The sequence below is a fragment of the Lepidochelys kempii genome, chromosome 10, assembly GCF_965140285.1.
Source record: "Lepidochelys kempii isolate rLepKem1 chromosome 10, rLepKem1.hap1, whole genome shotgun sequence".
Taxonomy (NCBI): Eukaryota; Metazoa; Chordata; order Testudines; family Cheloniidae; genus Lepidochelys; species Lepidochelys kempii.
The window spans coordinates 76,171,153-76,192,107 of record NC_136389.1 but is presented as its reverse complement, the minus strand read 5'-3'; the positions used below and the strand labels follow the sequence as shown (position 1 = coordinate 76,192,107).

At 42.7% G+C, this 20,955-nt stretch overlaps 1 protein-coding gene across 5 annotated transcripts in view; it reads left to right on the top strand.

Annotated features, from left to right (window-relative positions):
• Positions 1-20,955, top strand: part of IGF1R (insulin like growth factor 1 receptor) — a 309,308-nt gene that overhangs the window by 228,078 nt on the left and 60,275 nt on the right. For all 5 annotated transcript variants that reach the window (XM_073304258.2, XM_073304254.2, XM_073304257.2 and 2 more), the window contains 5 exons: positions 8,072-8,286; positions 10,355-10,481; positions 12,816-13,054; positions 15,243-15,410; positions 15,626-15,830. In XM_073304258.2, coding sequence (XP_073160359.1) covers positions 8,072-8,286; positions 10,355-10,481; positions 12,816-13,054; positions 15,243-15,410; positions 15,626-15,830 — 954 coding nt within the window. The remainder of the gene's footprint in view (positions 1-8,071; positions 8,287-10,354; positions 10,482-12,815; positions 13,055-15,242; positions 15,411-15,625; positions 15,831-20,955) is intronic.

Here is a 20,955-nt window from a genome sequence, read left to right as displayed (position 1 = left end):
AAGGAATTAGTGCAATTGCGTGCTGCTTGGGTCAGGAACGGTCTTCCTCTGTTTACAAAGTACTTACACATTTGGGGCCCTGTCGCAATCTGAAAGATAATTGTTCAGAAATATTCAGCTTAAGGCAGACAACCCTGCATGAAAATTTCAGCCCAAACAGCTATTTGGGCAATGTTAAAAGAAATTGAAAATAGGGTCTTAAAATGGGAATTGTTAGACTGCCCTAACTATAGCAGTCGCTGCCAGCACTGCATATAATACATACAAAAAATTATATTGAAAGAACATTAAGGTTGCAAAGTGAAGCCCTTTTATTGTTTCCTCGCTTTCATGGTTGCCTGTGCAACCTTAATTTGGCCCCCTTGTGCTGAGGTAAGATGCATTATGATACATTCTTTAATTATGTGACCACAGACTCTTTTTTCCCCCCTCCCTCATTCTGTGTGTGTGCTGAGGAAAAAAGGGCAGCTGTTCAAATTTTGATCCTTGTCATTCAATTTGTAAACCCTGACTTTTCCCCTCATCATCATACAGAGCTTGCAATTATTCATTTCCTCATAGTTTTTTCTCTAAGGGTGCCTGTCACCCTAGTATCTGAGGGCCTCATAAACAGTGAATTTCCCTTTTGCTGCACAATATGAGCTTTATTATTCACCTATAACAAATGGGGAAACTGAAACAGACTTGCCTGAGAGAACATAGTGAATCTGTAGCAGAGCCAGGATTCGATCTCCGAAGTTAGAAGATGAGGAATGCACAGTTAGAGGCCACCTGTCAAAATTTATGGTGTCAATCACATAGGAAGCCTCTGACTGAGACAGGGTTAGAACCAAGTTCTCCATTATGGCATTCATGTGTCTTAATCACCAGATCATCCTTTTGTCCTCTGCCACTTTCACTGCACACCTTCCAGAGCGGGTCCTGTGGGACGGTGCTCCCTGCCTCCCTCTCACCCCCAAGCCCTCTGGACTTGTTATTGGGCTCCTGCCCCATGCACCTCCTTGACCGCACCAGTCATGCAAACTAACTCATCTGAATGCCATCCAGCTGGTCCACCTCTGAACCATGCCCAGGAAACATCTGTATGCGCTCATGCTTCACACCATCCACTTCCTCATCCTTGTGACCTGCCCCGACACCAGGTAGCTGGACCTGTTGCCACCTCAGGAGGGCAAGGAATGCTGGTAGGACAGTCTATAATCCACTCTGGTCCCCCAGTCTTTTGGGTATATTAGTTGGCAGTTCCTTCATGGAGCCAGGAGCACAGGAATGTACCTGGCACAGTTCACAAACTCCCCCAACATCTGTCGTCTTTGCAGCTAGAGGGAGACCCTGGTACACATCTAGGTAGAGTGCATCAGGTTACAATCGCTCTTCCAGAACCTCTTACTGAGATTCTGGCTGCAGTTTTCTCTGCACTTCCTGGTATTGGTACCCCCTTCCCATGGCTGCACAAAGTTTCAGGACCTCCCCTTCAGCGTCCTTCTGGAGCCGGCCAAGATGGCCCTCCATCACACCAGAAGGAGGAAGTTGGATTGGGGGGAGGCTACTCTGCAAAAGCAGGGACTTATTTCTATTCCTTGTCCAGTCACACCTCCTAGCAGAGTTCTTCTGAGTCCACTGACTCTTTAGATGCCTTTGAGGAACAGTGGGTGCTGTTGGGGGTTCTCTGTTCAGTGTCCCCATCTGATCACCTGATTTTCACCTTCTGACTTTCACACCTGCCCCTGTTTTTTCATTTGTTGTCCCCCACAATTACTTGTGGCCTGGGTTCACTAGCCCCTCCCTCTTGGTGAAGGGGAAGGCTGTTAGCTATGGGTGGGTTTTCACCTGCTGTCTCCTGGCACTACAGTAGGTACACACCTTCCAGCTTCTGCCACAAATGAAGAAAAAGTCCTACAAATGGTTTCGTATGCGACACTGCCCTGATTCATTCCCTTAGCACTGTCGCTCCTGTGCACTGAATGAGACAGGGTCCTATGGACAAAATTGTATGTGACCATGTCATTAAAGACTGTGTCATACGACTTATGTCCAAGGGACTGAATTAAGGTTACACAGGCAACTGAAATTATTTCCTTACTTTTCAGAGTTTGGCTTTCCAACTTAAGTAAGATTATTTGATCATAGTTTTTTGTACGTCATTTCAAAGGTAAAAATAAATTCTATGGGCAGCTGTAACAGCTCCCCCATCCTGCCTCATTAATAGAGTTTGAACCCTGAACCTTCAGTTTGAGCTACAGGACTAACTACATAAATTGGCACAGGTTATCTCAGCGGAGAGCCCTGTGCTGAGTTCAGGGGGAACCTGGTCCCTGGGGTTTTTGTTGGGAGCCTAGCCTGGTGCACTTCCAGTGTCCTTTATCTTTCTCCTGTGGGGATGAGGGAGTGAGCAGTGCAATCTCCTTTTGTTGACTCTGGCCTTTTTTCTCCTGAAGCTGCAATCAAGGGTGCCAGTTGCAATGGTGGCTTGTAGACTCCTGTCAACTTAGAAATGGACACTAAGACCCTCCCAGTTCATTTTTCTTAGACTGCTGAACAGCCATTAGGTAACTTTCAATCAGTGCCAGGTTAGCTGAACTGGCAACGGTCATCTAGAGGTGAAAGTTGCATTTACCACTTAACGTTATATTAAACTTCAAAATGAAACCGCCTGGCCATTGCACTGCATCAAAATACATTCATGCCATGGAAGAAGGGGTATTTCTAGACGTTACTCCTATTTATAGGTCAATGGCACAGAAAAAAAAATATGGCTCCTATAGGGGTTGTTTCTCCTCTTTGTTTTAGTTTAAAGAGACATTATGAAGAAACTGATGCTTTCTCAGAGACTTCTACAAATAAGTGACCCTTCAAAAGGGAGGTAGAGAATGGGGCATGACAGGTTGAATTTACATATGGGCTCAAGTGCCCCACTGATTCCCCTGCTAGTTAGAGGAGAGCAAAACACCCCAAAGACGGCCATGGGTAAAGTCGTGTCATGGCACAGTACATCCAAACCCACACTTTAAATTAAACACAAGAAAGCACTATCTCTAGTTTCTCCCGTATGAATTTCCCAACAGAGACTCAGTTCTTGGTAGAGCTGCTTCTAGCCCATCTACAGTGTACGGATTTATAGCCGTGCTGCATAATGAAGGGCCTGTTGGTGCTTTGATTATAAACCCCATTTTTCTGTTTGAAAGTCCCATCAGGCAGATACTGTAGAAATAAAGGAGAAGGTACCAGAATTGTTGTTATATTGGTTATTTGCTGATTTCTAAAGTTTTGTTATGCTGTGGCTTGTTGGGGGAAATATTCTAAAATTATGGGAGAGTTTGATTTAAATTTGAATGGCTTGTAAACCAGTTTAAAAATGTCTGTCTTCTGATGGTGCCTTTTATACGCCATTCCCTAATTTGTTTGCTTGTTTGTTTCGCAATAATTCTATTGCGGTGGTGCCTAAAACCCCTGGTCAGGGATCTGGGCCCGAGTGGGCAGGCACTGCATGGACGCAGAGACACACACCGTCCGTGCTCGCATGCGCTCGCGCTCTCGTGTCACATTAAAAGACAGTCCTTGCTTCAAAATGCTCCCCAGTCTTTTTTTAAAAAGCAAACCAAAAATTTTCTAAGGATTATTCCGCTCTCCTGCTAATGTTTATAAGCAACTTTTCCCTCAAGGAATAAAGTGATTGGCCCGCTCTGTGGGGGCAGCTGTGACGCTGACGAGATACAGTGTGAACCTCCTCCCATCCCTTGTTCCCTTCTCTCCCTTATTGGCTGTGATTAGTGGGCTAAAGAGCTTTTTGCCCATCCTAGCCCTGGTAGTTGGAGTACCTTCTTCTCTGGGCCTCCCCAGGGGGCTTCTCTTCTGGTCTCTGCTGGTCAGATTCTGTTGCCTGGTCTTCCCTCTGCAGTCAACTCCCAGACTGCTGGCTTGAGCCTGCTGCTCACACTCACTGCACTGGCCCTTAGTCTGCCAGTCCCTGTTCCTATTCCGTAGAGGTCACTTCCCTTTCCTGGTCATTCTGAATTGCACATTGCCCTCTCTTAGCAATAGGCTGACCTGGGTTCTTGCCTCTCCCAGAATGAACTGTGGCGCTATCCTTTCCTTTCAGATCATCCTAAAAAGGAAGGCGGGGGATGCCCAGTAATGATCAGCAGAATTACTGCTGCATTTTTTTTTACAGGGACCATTATAAATTTCAGTGCAGATGTATGTAGCACTGTGAAAGTCCCAGGAGCTACATAAATATGTAAAATGTGATGTGTTTTAAAAACTCAGCCAGTAGTTGCCCAGTTATCAGTGTGTCCTGTGATTTAAGGTTGCACATCAGCTGTGTGATGACACTACCATGTGGGTGCTGCAGGGGATATGAACATCTGTTCACGTTCTTTCAGTCCTGCCATAAAAACTGGGCCTTGAAGGTCCACAGGCAGCTTCTGCTCATTGGTTTAGACTGTCCTCCTTCAGGCCCCAACCTCTTCTCTTTCGGTTAGTTTCTATCTCAATAGCTGATTGGCAGAAGTTTGTTTTCCTGTTGAGGTTCTTTTATTCTTTCCGTGCTATCTTCCTTGGCATCCTGACATTTTCTTTCCTCCCTCCACCCCCCTCCTCCACAGCTGTAAAGGCCAAAGTCTGATATAATCGTTACTTATAACTTGTATCTCCAGAACCCTGAGTGTGCTTTTTGCCCTCTTCAGCATCTTTTCCATTTCTGCAATGGTTTACCTATCCTGTGACTGGACTTGTATACAATATTCAAAATGTGGTTTCCCTGCTGCCTCAGATGGTGCCAGAATAGCTTCTACTAATTTATACTTGCAGTGTATATATAAACCCGTAGAACTCGTTTGCCTTAAACTGCTACTCAGACTTGTGCAAATGGTTTTAACATACTCGTTTTAACAGTTAGTCCCAACTGTTTCTTGACCTCTTTGCAGTAATCTAAAGTACGAACGAGAATGATTGACTTTGTCCAGTCACTTGATTGTCTTGAAAATTTAGTCAAGTCTCTGGTATTTTAAACACAAAGTGATAGGAGGTTTTCAATTAAACCTCTTGTATTAAAACCTGTTGTAATAACCTTGAAGGTGCTTTATTGTACTAGCTGCATCTAATTTGAGTCCTGCTTTAGGTCTGTCTTAAAAAAACAACCTCATCTGCCATTATTTATTCACATGACTATTGATAATGCATGTTTCATCTCATTAAAGAGGTTCAGGAAGTTGCAAGCATAGTTTTTGCTCATTGACTGCAAAGAGAATAGTGTCTGAACCATCCACAGGCTCTCAGTACACATGGTGAACTCTAAGTGCAGTTTTGCGTAATGCTTGGAAAAGATGTTCTCTTGGCAAAATATATTTAGTATGACTTGAAGATGGCGCATATGGGTGAGTTAAACTGTATTAGTCAACAGAAAGCAGTTGTACTCACTTTGCTCAACCCAAAGCAGTGTCAGGTGTATTTGGTTTGTTCGAAATAAAGTACTAGGTATTTGGGGACACTTGGAAGTAGGAGGAGCAGGCTGTTCTCGTTTTTATATAGCACTGTAAGAGCACTTGGCACTAAGAAGAAAACACAAGAGAGAACTGCAATCCTGTCCCAAAGAGCTTGCAGCCCCGTTAACAAACGATTCCATTGTCATGGATGATTCATTGGGTATTCTGAGGTGTCATTGTTGTGTAACATGGGAGGAAACAATACTGAAGGAAAACTATAAATGATGGTGTTGATTTGCTATCAAACCCATGGTTAGTCTGTTACTATCCTGCAGAAACTCATAATTGATGTTGCATAATGTGTTTGAGAAAAAATAAATTTTGACTCCATTGATAGGGACACACCCGTGCAAAACAAACAGGGCTTGCACAAAACACAAGGGTGTAGTGTATTTATATTCGGGGTTTACATCAGTGTAGTTAACATGGGTGCAAATTTCCCTAATATTACAATAATCATTTAGATATGCCCTTAATTCCCTCTCCAGTCCTTTCCTTTCATAGAATCATAGAATAGAATATCAGGGTTGGAAGGGACCTCAGGAGGTCATCTAGTCCAACCCCCTGCTTAAAGCAGGACCAATCCCCAACTAAATCATCCCAGCCAGGGCTTGGTCAAGCCTGACCTTAAAAATATCTCAGGAAGGAGATTCCACCACCTCCCTAGGTAACGCATTCCAGTGTTTCACCACCCTCCTAGTGAAAAAGTTTTTCCTAATATCCAACCTAAAGCTCCCCTACTGCAACTTGAGACCACTACTCCTTGTTCTGTCATCAGCTACCATTGAGAACAGTCTAGATCCATCCTCTTTGGAACCCCCTTTCAGGTAGTTGAAAGCAGCTATCAAATCCCCCCTCATTCTTCTCTTCTGCAGACTAAACAATCTCAGTTCCCTCAGCCTCACCTCATAACTCATGTGTTCCAGTCCCCTAATCATTTTTGTTGCCCTCCGCTGGACTCTTTCCAATTTTTCCACATCCTTCTTGTAGTGTGGGGCCCAAAACTGGACACAGTACTCCAGATGAGGCCTCAGCAATGTCGAATAGAGGGGAACGATCACTTCCCCCGATATGCTGGCAGTGCCCCTACGCGTACATCCCAAAATGCCATTGGCCTTCTTGGCAACAAGGGCACACTGTTGACTCATATCCAGCTTCTCGTCCACTGTAACCTCTAGGTCCTTTTCCGCAGAACTGCTGCCTAGCCATTCGGTCCCTAGTCTGTAGCGGTGCATGGGATTCTTTCGTCCTTAGTGCAGGACTCTGCACTTGTCCTTGTTGAACCTCATCAGATTTCTTTTGGCCCAATCCTCTAATTTGTCTAGGTCCCTCTGTATCCTATCCCTACCCTTCAGCATATCTACCTCTCCTCCCAGTTTAGTGTCATCTGCAGACTTGCTGAGGGTGCAATCCACGCCATCCTCCAGATCATTTATGAAGATATTGAACAAAACCAGCCCCAGGACTGACCCTGGGGCACTCCACTTGATACCGGCTGCCAACTAGACATGGAGCCATTGATCACTACCCGTTGAGCCCGACAATCTAGCCAACTTTCCATCCACCTTATAGTCCATTCATCCAGCCCATACTTCTTTAACTTGCTGGCAAGAATACTGTGGGAGACCGTGTCAAAAGTTTTCCCAACCTCAAAATGAAAATGGTTCTGCAGGCTCTTTTCTGCCATGGATACTTGAAGTTCCCATCTTGCCATTTCAGCCTGGCGTGGAATTCACACAAGTAACTTGCATCGGTATTCATCAAAGTTAAGGTGTGCATGTAACTCCACTCGTGCACTGAGAGAATAGACTCCCATTGTCTGTTAGAAAGTGGCTGCAGCAGGTGGTCAGATTGTGACGGTGCAGAGCTTTTAAAGCAGTGAAGGTTTGTGCTGTGCTCAGAGCAAGAGTGACATAAGTGTGACCGTTTATTCCCAGACAGTAGTATACGAGAGGCAGAGTACTTGGTAGAGCATATGTGATAACTTTTATTGGACCAACAGATAAATTACAACACACTGTCTTCTAGGCAAAGAAAACTCCTCATTCAGCTCATGTAACACAATTTAGTAACACAAGAAAGGATGCCACATTCTCTACCTTTCCATCTTACCTTGATGAGTTAAAGTACAGCACACGTTTTCTGCTATACAATATGCAGGGCTGTCAAATCTCATTAGCAGTTAACGTGGAAAATACATTATAGAGATCTCTTTCAAAGGGACATGTATTGAATGTTGTATGTCAAGTAGTGGGACAGGAATAAAATAGTGTACCATTGTATTTTGTATAGCATCTTCCATACAAACTTCATTGTCATACCCACACTGGAGTAAGGGAAGTCTACAACCAGTGGCAATCTGGAAGTCCCGTGTTGCAGCTGTTTCCCCTCTTCCCTGTGGAAAAATTCAAGGGAAACTCACTTCCTAGGGGGAAGAAGCATTTGCTCTCCTCTTTGGAGGCAGAGCGACTGGGCAGGTGTAATCAGTTCATGTCAATAGGAATTGCCCCCGTGTTCAGCTAGTTTGGCCAGGAACTACCCATGAGCTGCTGGTAAAACTAACTTTGCCTTTTAAAATCTCTTTGTAGGAATTATTCTTTCTATGTGCTGGACAACCAAAATCTGCAACAGCTGTGGGACTGGAACCACCACAACCTGACGATCAAAGAGGGGAAAATGTACTTTGCGTTTAATCCCAAACTGTGTGTGTCTGAGATTTACCGCATGGAGGATGTGTCAGGAACCAAGGGACGGCAGAGTAAAGGAGATATAAATCCAAGAAACAATGGGGAGAGAGCCTCTTGTAAGTCAAAGTTCAGAAGTGGAATTAAATAGGAGTGAGGCCTTATACAAGCTCTAAAAATAAGGACAATCACCCCACGATCCTATTGAAGAACACAGAATGGAGAAGTTAGCGATTAAAAGACACATTGTCCATTTTAATTCAGGGGTTCCCAAACTGCGGTTCTTGGTCTACTGGTGGTCTGCAGAGCTGGCTGGTCACATATGGATGACTATTCCCAGCTGGCTAAATTACACTGATGAAGAAAATGCATTGTTTTCCTAATACCGATTTTGACAGCGATTGCTATCGCTACGGGAACACAATTTAAAATGTCCACATTACAAAAGAGTTTGAGAATGCCCAATTCCATTGCTTTGCCACACCGCAATATTTCACAAAGTAATCTTTTTTTCCTTATTTGTGGTATAATCTGGTTTTTAAAATCTTCAGGGATGGAGCTTCCACCCCTTCCTTTGCAAGACAGATCCATGACATAATAAATATTAGGGGGGAGAGGGGAATGTCTGTTTAGTTTCCTGGTATTGAGAAAACTGCGCAATTTTGTTTCAGTGCCTTTTTATTTTAGTGCAAAACAGGTTGTTTTATTTTCATACTTCTGGCTGGCCTCTGCTGGTGTGGATTGCTGCTTGTCAGTTGCTAGAAATATTCATTAGAATAAATCTGCTGTGATTTGTTTCCGTGTCAAACAGAGAATAACTTGAGAGAAATATTTCCAGTTAGTTCTACAATATTTCAGAGTTACAATGCGTTTGTGTTTTTGGGCTGTGCAGAAGCATATTCACAAAGGGCATGATCTTCAAAACCTATTCAAGATTTACAAGTATAAAATCCCATCTGTCCTTTAAGGATTGCAAAGAAAAGAGGGCTTACAGGCCTGGCTTTGCCCCAAGACCCCTACAGCTGATGACATGTCTTGTCTGTTAGGTTGTTCGTGGTGTTCTTGGAAATGAGTAAATTAAAGCATATCATGTTTATAAGTAAAACCCCTTTGTGCTGGACAGTGTTTACAAAACTAGGACACATACACTGCTGAATGTCTCTTTAGGCATGATGCATAAATGCAGATGGTGCAGATCCTTGTTGTGCAAAGGAAGGAGTGTGCTTACATTCAATAGACTGAGTGCTCACAGTTCTGGAGGAGTTACAGATGCACAGCCAGTCCCTACTACCATGAGGCCAGTGCCAGCCACTGCCTGTTCCTTAAAACTATTACAAAAAGCTTTCTGACTCTCAAAAGGGAAAAAAGGAGAGAATTAACAAAAGCTAAATTGCCTTTGAAAAGATATTAGCACCATTAGTGCCAGCGTACATGAGGGTGAAAACCTCTTTATTTTTCAGAGAGTTCTACTAAGATGTTAAAACTCACTCACAGTTGACACTTAACACACACATTCTCAGTCCAAGAATTACGTTTTTAAAACAGTTTTGTTTCAGGACTGGATGGCTATTCATCTCCAAGTTGCTGGTTCAAATCCAGCCCAGTGTAGTATAGTGACTGGAAAGTGCTGCCATCAAATGGTTGTGCTGTATATGAAATGAGTTTAATAGTTCTCAGTCCAGGGCCTAATGAATAGGAATGCAAAAAACACTACTGCAGTTGCCAGGGACTGCATGGGCCATAAAAGCTGATCTTTCCTTTTACCCTAGAGAGTGCTCAGTTAAACTCAGTGCTTAAATTTATAAGCAAAATAGAAGATGGAAACTTGTAGTGCTAACTGTATTGGTCCTGTAGATGAGCAGGACTTCCATTCACAGAGAGAATCCTGAGCACCTTTTCCCAGCATTCTAACCACACACTTTAAAATGTTTTATTTTTAAGAAGTAAATTTACGTGTTTCCATGTATCCTAAAGTTACTGAATGCTCACGAAGTGCTTTGGAATAAATAGACCATATGTAGCAACTAGTAGGTTCCTGCTGTACAGTGGTGATGAGTGCGATCGAGACCTCTAAACTAGATAATACTGAGGCACACAGTTTTAACAAACACAACAAAACCCAATAACAAAGTTGTGAATTGAACTAATTTTGCCATGGTTACTGACTGTCATTTGTTTATGCTGTAGGCGAAAGCCACATTCTGAATTTTGTCTCCAACACCACCCTGAAGAACCGGATTAAGCTCACCTGGGAGCGGTATCGCCCTCCAGATTACAGAGATCTTATTAGCTTCACTGTTTACTACAAAGAGGCGTGAGTATACGTGTTCTGAGACTAATTATGTCATTCAGGAAATAACAGGCACAGTGGGTAGGGTTTCTCTCTTGACCGTTGTGTTTATTGGCTGAATAAAGAATAAAGTGAGTCAGCAAAGTCCCTTGGGCAATACTTATTCTGTGCAGTGTACTCACTTTGTTCTCGAGTGCTCCTTTCTTGCAAGGTTCTGTTTTGATACTATGTACTAGACCAAAGTGCCTGCTAACGTAGAGGTGTTTAGGACCTCTTTTCTGTCTCTTCCACCCCCACATCCCTCCAAAATTTCAAATTAAAAAATCCCAAGTGATATCAAATGCTCGCCTATTTTCTGGGTGCATTTCTGTGTTTATTGGAATCTCCAAATAATACGTGTGCTTGTATGCCAATTAGCTCTTTCTCCTCCCAGCCATGACATTGGCTAGGCAGCAGCATGGATTGGAGAGAGAGTTTGAAGGTCTGGTTTGGAGCTTCAGTATTGTAACTAATTGGGCTCTGGGTAATTTAGGTTCTCTAGGCTGGACAGAGTGCTGCAGCGTTTGCTGATGGTGGAATGCGGTAGGATGCAGCGGAGAACTGACTTTGTTAGGATCTGTTAGATCTGACTTTGTTAGATCCTTTCTCACTCCCCCCACATGCACACATACCAAACCCCTTTGTATTGGAGATGGGCCTGAACCAGAACTGAAATCCGAATGAACACATGCTCTCCATCCCCTGTGCTCCAGTGTTTTGCGAAGTGTTTGGATCCAAATGGTGACTTGGGCTCATTTCTCTTTCTCCTTCATATTCAAGTATTTTTCTGACCCGTGTTCCCATTTCATCTGTCACTAAGCAGCTTTTCTAAAGAGGACCTATTGCCAGTGTCCACGCTGACTAGCAATTCTTGGTACAACAACCACCCTTCAAGGGTCTAACCCTACCTTTTTGTAGTCCTTTCCCTACTCCATTCTATCTCTAATCTCAGACCAGGTTTTCTCTTTGCTGTCCGGAGCTGTTCTACATCTCTGTGGAAGTAATAGTTAGAGTGAGCAAGAAACACTTCCAACCGGAAACATATTAAATCAGTCAGCTGCATTGAGATTTTGATTTGAGAAGAGAGAGATGTAACAGGCGCACACACAGCACGGTGAGCAGGCTGATTGCTTCAACATCCTGGAGCTGAGTTGTGAGCAAATGAAGCAGGAATTCTATTAATACCACAATATGAGTCTGTAACATGGTATGCCTTCACTATTGACATGTCCATGCTAAATAGCCATTAAGTAAAAGTAATACCTTTGTATATAGTTGTACCAATAATAGAATTTAAAATCAATCAAAGGTACCAATTACAGATCCAAATGTGGTTGTTTGCCTATAATGTCAAGAACTAAAGCAGCCAGTATGCTACTGAGCTACTAGTCAAAGTGTAGCGAAATCTGGGTTCTTGCGGCTAACGTTCAACCATTGTCTATAATTATTCTGAGTCACATCTGTTGAATTTGTGCCCAGATAACCTGTGAATATAAAGTCAGAAACATTTCACTGTCTGTTTTTGAAAGTAAGATAGGGCAACTGAGAGTCAGTGTTCTTAGAACAAGTCTTGTTTACGTTTTAATTGACACACTAATCTACAGCTATGTAACCAAACACCTTTATATTGAGTACAAGGAGTTTCCTTCTGTACCTTCATGTGAATGTGATTGGTTCTTTTGGTTTATTACCACTGTCACAAGATAATAACAAACTAGCATTTTTTTATTGTTTTATGGTTCATTGTGTTTATATAAGGAGAAATAAGGACTTTTTATTATTCCATTATATGGGGAAGGGGCTATTTGTTTGGCACAGTCTACCCGTTGTATAATGCTAGGGACCCTTATAGAGCTCTATAAATAATAAATTAATACCCCAGCAGGCTTCTTCTCTCCAATGCTTATTGACCTATCCCTGAAAGTCTGTTTCTGTTTCACTTGCTGACAACAGTTAAACATTATCTCTCCTTTGGCAGGAAGTAGTTGAATTGAAGATGATTGTTCACACTGATAAATTATCCAACAGCTTTCCTTTTGTGGGAAGGGAAAGTAAGCTATGAGTACCTATTTCCCTGGATTCCTGACATCTCCGTAACTACAGAGGCTAAATCCTGCAGCTAAATCCCAACTCCTAGTTTTATAGCAGTTGGAAATAAAAGACAAATCTAGGCTTTGGGATTCTCTTTTATTCTTCAAAAAAAGCAAATAAACTTTTTATATTAGTTTCATTGGACAAAGGCTGATGTGAGATTCTCCCATAAAAGTTCGAGTGTTTTTAAGAGGAAGTAAAAGTACAATATTTCTTTTAATATTTCAGACCATTCAAGAATGTGACAGAGTATGATGGCCAAGATGCTTGCGGTTCTAATAGCTGGAACATGGTGGATGTTGATCTGCCCCCAAACAAAGAGAACAACCCTGGGATTTTACTGCAAGGACTGAAACCTTGGACTCAATATGCCATTTATGTCAAGGCTGTTACTCTCACAATGATGGAAAATCACCACATCCATGGAGCAAAGAGTGAAATAGTCTACATACGCACCAATGCTGCAGGTAAGGCCTGTGATAGCTCAGTGGTTTGAGCATTGGCCTGCTAAACCCAGGGTTGTGAGTTCAATCCTTGAGGGGGCCATTTGGGATCTGGGGCAAAAATTGGGGATTGGTCCTGCTTTGAGCAGGGGGTTGGACTAGATGACCACCTGAGGTCCCTTCCAACCCTGATCTTCTATGATGCATGGGACTGCAAAGGTATCACAGGCTGGGCTTTCACCCACTCAAATGGTTCTTTAAAGCTGCATGCGTAATTTATTAGCCCTGGACTGTGGAAAAAACTAAGTGCATTGGAAAACATGAACAACTTTTAAATGCTTGATACTCAGGAAATCCATTAGAGGGGCCCAGTGCAGTTTAAATATATTACAGTCTCAGTTAAGGTCATTTGTAATAATCCTCCCAGAAAACATTGCAATGAGAGGGCAGACAAGGGTTTGTTTGTCAGCTATACAGAGAGGAACACAGGGTGTCTGTTTTTCACAGTTGTGTACTTGCCTTGAAGTCATAGTACTGATCATTACAACACAACACCAGGTGAACATGTTGGATTCAGCTCCATCTTTATACCACAATAGCTTCCAAAATGAGTGGGGCACTTAAATAGCCTGGCATCCGAGATGAATTATTAAAAAAACCAAACTGCTTGATAAGGTAATTTCTGAAACAAGAGATGGGAGAAGCTCAGGTACCCTGATACTACAGTGAGGTGCATAGTATAATAACCTACATAGATATAGATAAAAACTGGCTTTTACTTGTAAGTGTCGGCTGCCTTTTCAATAGACCATAATTTTGAGATCTACAAGCACGTTGCTTTTAAATGTTTGGCTTTTGGAAGGCACTGAACATCAGGTCATGTTTACCTGTTCGTCTCAGCTGTGTTCCAGATTGTTCTATTTTAAGTGTGTGTAACCCTACGTGCACTGTTACAGGATTTGAAGTGTCTTTTTTGCCCTATATCTTCTAAAGCAGTTGGGATTTTGCTCTTATTTTAAAGCTCTTGGTTTTCTAGTGCATGCAATATAATTTTGCCTTGGAGCAAGCATTGGAGACCTTAAGCTGTAGAGATCCCCAAGATGCTGCTGCTGCATTGGTGAAAAGGGCTCTTGCACTACCTATAAGAGCCTCTTTCACCATTTTTCCATTGAAATGTGTGAGGGTGAGAGAGAGAAGTTTGAGAGAGTGAGATGTTTTTCAACCTTGAATTCAACAATCTCTGGCAATGCTGAGTGAGACAACTCAACTTTTTGTTTGCTCAAATTCAGGAGAAAACCCACCCTATATATTTTAAGTTTTTTTCCAGTGTATTCTACACAGATGCCAGCTGAGACCAGCCACCATTGTTCATATAGCATAATAGCAAAAATACAAGATGTGTTTATTTTCAGGGTGTCAATCAAACAAGGGGAGAATTAAGTCAAATAATTCAAAATTGTGCTCAGTGGGATTTGCCTGTAAACTCTGTAAAATATCCAGTGTATTTAGAGGTGGGAAGTCCAGTTAGAACCTCACTCTCATCAGACCTCTCCGTAAATGTCCTTGTATGTTTTTGGATGTTGTTTCATATGGAAATTCATCACACAGGTTTGCTGCAGGGTTTGTTGCTGTGGTTTGTTTACTCCACCCCCCTAAATTTCTCTCTCCGCATAATGCCAGTCATAATTTTCCATATGAAACCTCCGATTATGGCATTCTTAACGTTCTTCGCGTAAACAATTGCTTTTGTTGAGAAAGCAGCAACTAAAAGATATGGGACAGTGCGAGTACATAAATTGAACCTTTCTGGATTACATGGAGTAAGGAAATCAGAATGTCTTCAAATAGTTTACCAGGGCATGGTTACCGACTTCAGGCCAAGTTCTGTGGCCATTATTCAAGCAGTATTCCCTTTGGAAAGTAATGGGAGCGTTGCTATTTTAAGGATTGCAAAACTTGGCCCTTCGACATTAAGGCAAGTTGTTGTGTACATCAGATCACTGCTGTAGGGTGGTGGCCTTTAAAACGTTCACATCTGTTAGCCGAGGGGTGTCAGAAGCATTCTTCGTTCCCTTGAGGTGGGACGAGCTGTTATTCAGAGTGATGTACAAAGCAGTTAATTGAAGCATTGTTGCTCAGCTTTTTATATTTCAATATGAGTTGTGTGTAAAAATGCCTATTTTTTTTCCCCTGTTCCTTTTTCCCCCCCCAGTGCCATCTATCCCACTGGATGTTATTTCAGCATCTAATGCCTCCTCTCAGCTAATAGTGAAATGGAATCCACCCTCTCTCCCCAATGGCAACCTGTCGTACTATATTGTACGGTGGCAGCAGCAGCCTCAGGACAGTTATCTTTACCGACATAACTACTGCTCCAAAGGTAAGGGAGCTGACAGCAGTTATGTGTTAAAATGCCTGAGATTCATACCTGTCCGTCCTCATTATTCACATGACCAGCAAATGCAGCTGCAGCTACCTATTCTCTGACGTTTCTGTGAATAACAGCCAGTACAGGGGGAAGGGTGAACATGGATTGTTAATGCATCCACTGGCAATAAGGGAAAAAACCTCAACATCTGTTCTTTTCTTTTAAAGATAAAGTCCCAATTCGGAGATATGCTGATGGGACCATTGATACAGAAGAAGCTACCGAACCCACCAAGCCAGAGGGGAGTGGGGGAGAGAAAGGACCTTGTTGTGCTTGCCCCAAGACGGAGGCAGAGAAGCAAGCGGAGAAGGAGGAGGCAGAGTACCGGAAAGTCTTTGAGAACTTCCTTCATAACTCCATCTTTGTGCCCAGGTAATAGAAGTTGGATCTTTGCTGTCTTTATAGGTGGGGACTAGCAGTGATTGATATTTCCTGGGGCCCTTGGTATATACACATGAAAGCATTTTTTTAATGGAACCATAAGCACATAAACACTGCCTCATGTAAGGGGAGAGGTGATCTGCAGTCTTTCTATTTCACAGCTTCTTTTCTTCACTGATTTTTAGCCCGTGCTCTCCCTGTTTTAACTAATCATAATGGTCCTTACCTACATTGTTCAAGGACCTTTGTTGTGTTTGCTCCTTTGTGGAATCAAAGGTCATGTAAGAGTTCTTCACCTGTAATGGTTTCAAGGATGATCAACCCACGGCAGAGAACTGGCTTCAAACAAGTTTTTTTTCTCTAAATGGCCTTTTAAATGCATAGGTAACTCGTCTTGAAGGTGTATCTGGTTTGGAAATTAAAGGAATATTGAGGCCTTGCAAAATTTGAAATGGTTGTGCTTTCTAATTCATATGTCTGCACTAATTAAGGACTGTATTTTGGTTTCCTGGGCTTTGACTGTAACCAAGAACTAAATGTACACACTGTTTCATGATAAAGGGTGCTGTTTCCATGTTAAGTAGAAACATATCCATTAAGATCCATTTTATATGGCATCATGGAGCAGGTATTATTGAATTCATCCATGGTTGTGATGCTTGAGTTTCTAATTTACCTCTTTTGTAAGCTGTTTTTACTTAAGATAATTGGATCACAAGGCCAGCATACTGTGTGTGGCTGTAACACTATTATGTAAGCAATCAGCTTTCAGCTTTGATCGGGCATGTAGTCTCATTGTCTCTCCTGGCTAGTGAGGAGTAGGTGGAGTTGGCATTAAATGGGGCTTGAGAAAGTGTTCAGGTGTGGTCTTCGTGAAAAAATAAGACTGAATGATAAAGAAAATTTTTCTGTTCTCAAACTTAACTTGTAAAACTCTTATTTAAGACACTCTTAGACTGTGTAAGGCAGTGACACTCAGACCTGAGTGGGTCAGGAGCCAAATTAACGATCAACATTACACTGTTTTAAAACTTAAATGGGAGCAATTCATAAAGAATGCTTTGAATGTTTTACAGTCTTCTCCCCCCCCCCCTCCGCCGCCCCCCAGCTTGCTTTCATAATGGGTATATTTTTCTTTTCGGTGATTTAACAGCAGGATCAGATAAGTTACAAGACTTGTAAATAGCTGAGTTAGTTAAGTGACTTTTAAGAAGTCTGAATGTCAGGGAAATGTGAGATTATGACCTGGTGAGATTTCTCCATAGGACAAATCTGAGCAACTTCTTACTTAAGGATGTCTATTTTTTTTTTCTTTTCTTTCCCTGAGGGGGGAAGTTAATTCATGTGTCAACACAAGCCTCATTAGAAGTGTATTATGTTTCTAGCTTTTTACCGGGGTCTTGCTTGTCTTTGGGATGTTATGAAAGAAACACAGCATGTAAATAAAAGGATCTGACCATGCGGTTTTCAGGCTGCTTAAAAACCAATACATCTGTGTCGTTACATCCTCCTGCCCTGGCCTGTTTGTGATTTCTAAACGTCCCAAGTGTACAGCATTGCAGCAGGAAGGGTTGGGCCGAGACAAGATAATTTTTATTGCTGTTGGGGCTGCGTTTACAGCACTGCAAGAATCTTTAGTCTGCAGCTTTCCTTTTGCTCTCTTGTGGTAACCGAGTAACACTCACTATCTGAGAAACTGTAACTCTACAATTAGCACATAGAGACGTGGTCTCCACTTAAAAATTAAATTAACATAGCTACAATGCTCTGGGCTGTGAAAAATTTCACACGTTTAGCACCGAGAGTAGGTCAACATAATCCTAGGGTAGATATGGCTATGTTGACAGAAGGATTCTTCCATTGACCTAGCTACCTACCGCTTCTTGGAGAAGTGGATTACCTACGTGGATGGAAAAACCCCTTCCATCGGTTTAGGAAGCGCCTATGCTATGGCACGACAGTGGCACAGCTGTAACATTGTCCTGCTGTAATGACAGTAGTGTAGACACACCCTAAGAAGGTAATTAGATTTTGCACTGATATATCCATTTCTTTTAAAGATCTACTTTTTCTTTACAGTGATTTTATTTTCTCATTGTTTATCCCCTTCTCCCTATGTCATAAAATAGATGGATTTACTTGCCTTTTCCCCCAAGACTTTCCTTTATTTTTGGCTGTCTAATTTCTTGGGTACTAATTTTTTCCTCATTTGGGTGTTCCAGCAAAGTCAGCAGCTGCGCGACAGAAAGTCATTGATGTCAAATCCCTCAGTATTTTAGTTATGTTTGTCTTGTGGTTAATACATGGATCTCTGTCTTTCCCTAACGTGACTGTATTTTTTCACCCACGCGTTCTGTGTTTTTATTCTATCTTTTTTAAAGTAAATGTAGGACCCTGGTTTAAATTTTTCAGAGACTTTCAAAGAGCGAATCTTAACACATCCTGTAAACGTGGTGGTAGGTAAGGTCACTCCTTCTGGTTGTTTGGTTGCCAGGATGTGTTCTTGCATCAACACATGACTTTGCAGTTGATTTTTCTTTCCAGTCTCACCATAGGCACTGACTCCATGGGTGCTCCGGGGCTGGAGTACCCGTGGGGAAAAATTGGTGGGTGCTCTGCACCCACCAGCAGCTCCCCCCTTGCCGCTCCCCCCCCCAGCTCACCTCTGATTCCGCTCCGCCTTCTCCCCTGAGTCCGCCGCTGGGTCCTGCTTTTCCCCCCTCCCTCCCAGCGCTTGCGCTGCAAAACAGTTGTTTTGAGCGGCAAGCCTGGGAGGGAGGGGGAATGCTGCATGCTTGGGGGAGGAGGCAGGGCCGGGCGGGGATTTGGAGAGGGATCCAATAGGGGCAGGGAGGGGCGGAGTTGGGACAGGGGCTGGGGGGGAGGCACGAGCATCCACTGGCACTGACAAAAGTTGGCTCGTGTGAATCTCACTGCTTTTTGTCACAAGCGCAAATGTCCTCTAATTCAGAAGTGGGCATCCTTGTCCTTCTATGCTGGTCCAAAGGTTTATTCTCTACAGTGGAGTAAGGGGATGAATGATGACTCTACCAAAGCACAGCAAACAGGCCTAGTGGCTTCTCCAGTGATACATGTTATAAAAGAGAAAGTGTGTGTGCTTTTGTTTGCTATGAAATTCTCCCATTTCCTGCTTAAACTTACTCAGAACTTGTCTCTACCAACACTTCGTTCACAGCAAGCCGGGATGTAAATCTACCCGGCACCAGCCTGCCATGCATTACGTCACCATGTGGCACCAGCTGCCACTTCGCACTAAGAGTTTCCTGGTGTGCTGTGATCTACTCAGCTTTGAAATGGGAGTAGGTCAGAGCACACGAGGGAATTTCTAGAGCACGGCAGCAGTGTCCATGCATCGATTTAGCACGTGGCAGGCTAGTGCGAGGTAGATTTGCCCCCCAGTGTGCCTTTGGTTGAATAGACAAGCCCTGAGTTGAGTTAATCACATGGGGCATGTTGCTTCATAACACAGGTAGTCCTATCTTAGTCTTCATATTTATTAGTTGATACGTCTGCTGCGGTTTGCCTGCCTTGTGTGAGTCACATTTATGCAACCTGAGATTCGTTAGGATTTGGGAGAATCTAAGGCCATGTCTACACTAGCACTTGTGTTGGCAAAACTTTTGTTGCTCAGGGGTGTGAAAAGAACACTTGCCGAGCGAAATAACTTTTGCTGGCATAAGTGCTCGTTGAGCTGGTCTTATGTTGACGCAAGAGCTGTTATGCGGCTACACGAGTGCTCTTACAGGGGCTGCTGTAAGCTTGTAAGCTTGGCCTTAGTGAACTCCTTAAAAATTTCATCCAACCTCTACCAATATGTTTCAAAACCAAATGTGCCCACAGTTAGTTGTTTGGCACGCAGCTCTGATGAACTCTTTGATATGGCTGAATGTTCTAAGACTATTTATTTCATAGTGAGCTACTTCTCCAATCTGTTTCCTAGTTGACAGGGCACTTTTTCCACTTTAATGTCCACTCCTTGATCGGGAATGTGTTGAAATCATTGCCTCACTGTAGTAATTTGATAGACCCAGCACTGGCCTAGTAATAGACGATCATTGTGTAAGTGGTATAATGTGAGGTGAGGTACAATGAAGGAAATATTTCTGGTGTAGATTCTTCCCTGATTTCTCTCCCCGCCACCTTACTCCTTCAGTGTTCGGTTAATTCAGCTCTAACTCAAGAACACTTCATTGATTAGGATTGGAGGATCTGGAAGCGGTCATCCTGTTTATGTGGTCTGCGTTCCTGTGTAGAACAAACACCCAAATCTCAAACTGAAGAACATGTGACACCTCTGATGTGTAACAGTGATGTGTGGTAGCTAGATTCATTCTATTGTGTACACCTTGATTCCATGTTAGTAACTATACTGACAAAAAGGCCTGTCTGCACTGTCAATTCTAAAACGTGAAACAACAGAACCTGCAGGATCATTGCTGTAGATCACTTGTTTTTTAATTCAATACCTAGATTATTACAAATGTTTGTTTTATTTCCATAGTTCCATAGGTGCACATGCAACTTTACAGACCAAATTAAAAAGCTCCCTTTTCTGAGGCATGTACATGCTATTTTCTAGATCATTTTATATGTCTTCTACTGTGCTAATAAAATGCTCGTGCTCCTTTGCCCACCACTTCCCTTACAAAATGAAGACGCTGTTAACAGACTTCTCTCAAAAGCCAAACATGTCCGGTGACTGACTGTTGCTAGTAAAACACAGAACAATGCAAGAAAACCAAGCCACTAGTATACACTGGTTAATGTTGGCTCTCATTCTGTACTGAGATGCTTGTTGGGCTGCTGATTTGCCAAGCTACTTAGTGGCCTCGTTTCAGTACACACCTGCACTAGATGGTGCTGATTTTTTTCTGATCATAAGGTTGGTCAGTTAGAGGCCTCATGACAGATAGGTTTGAGAAATGGCAGGGAAATGATGTCTGTAAGGGCACAGCTGTTGTCTTTCACAGTTTTTAGTTGACGTTTAAACCTGTACCATCTGATTTTATTTTGAGCCTCTAAAGCAGGCTTCAGCATCACCATCATTAAATATGGATCCAGTTCGCTTATGTAACAACCTTGGGCACATTTTTGC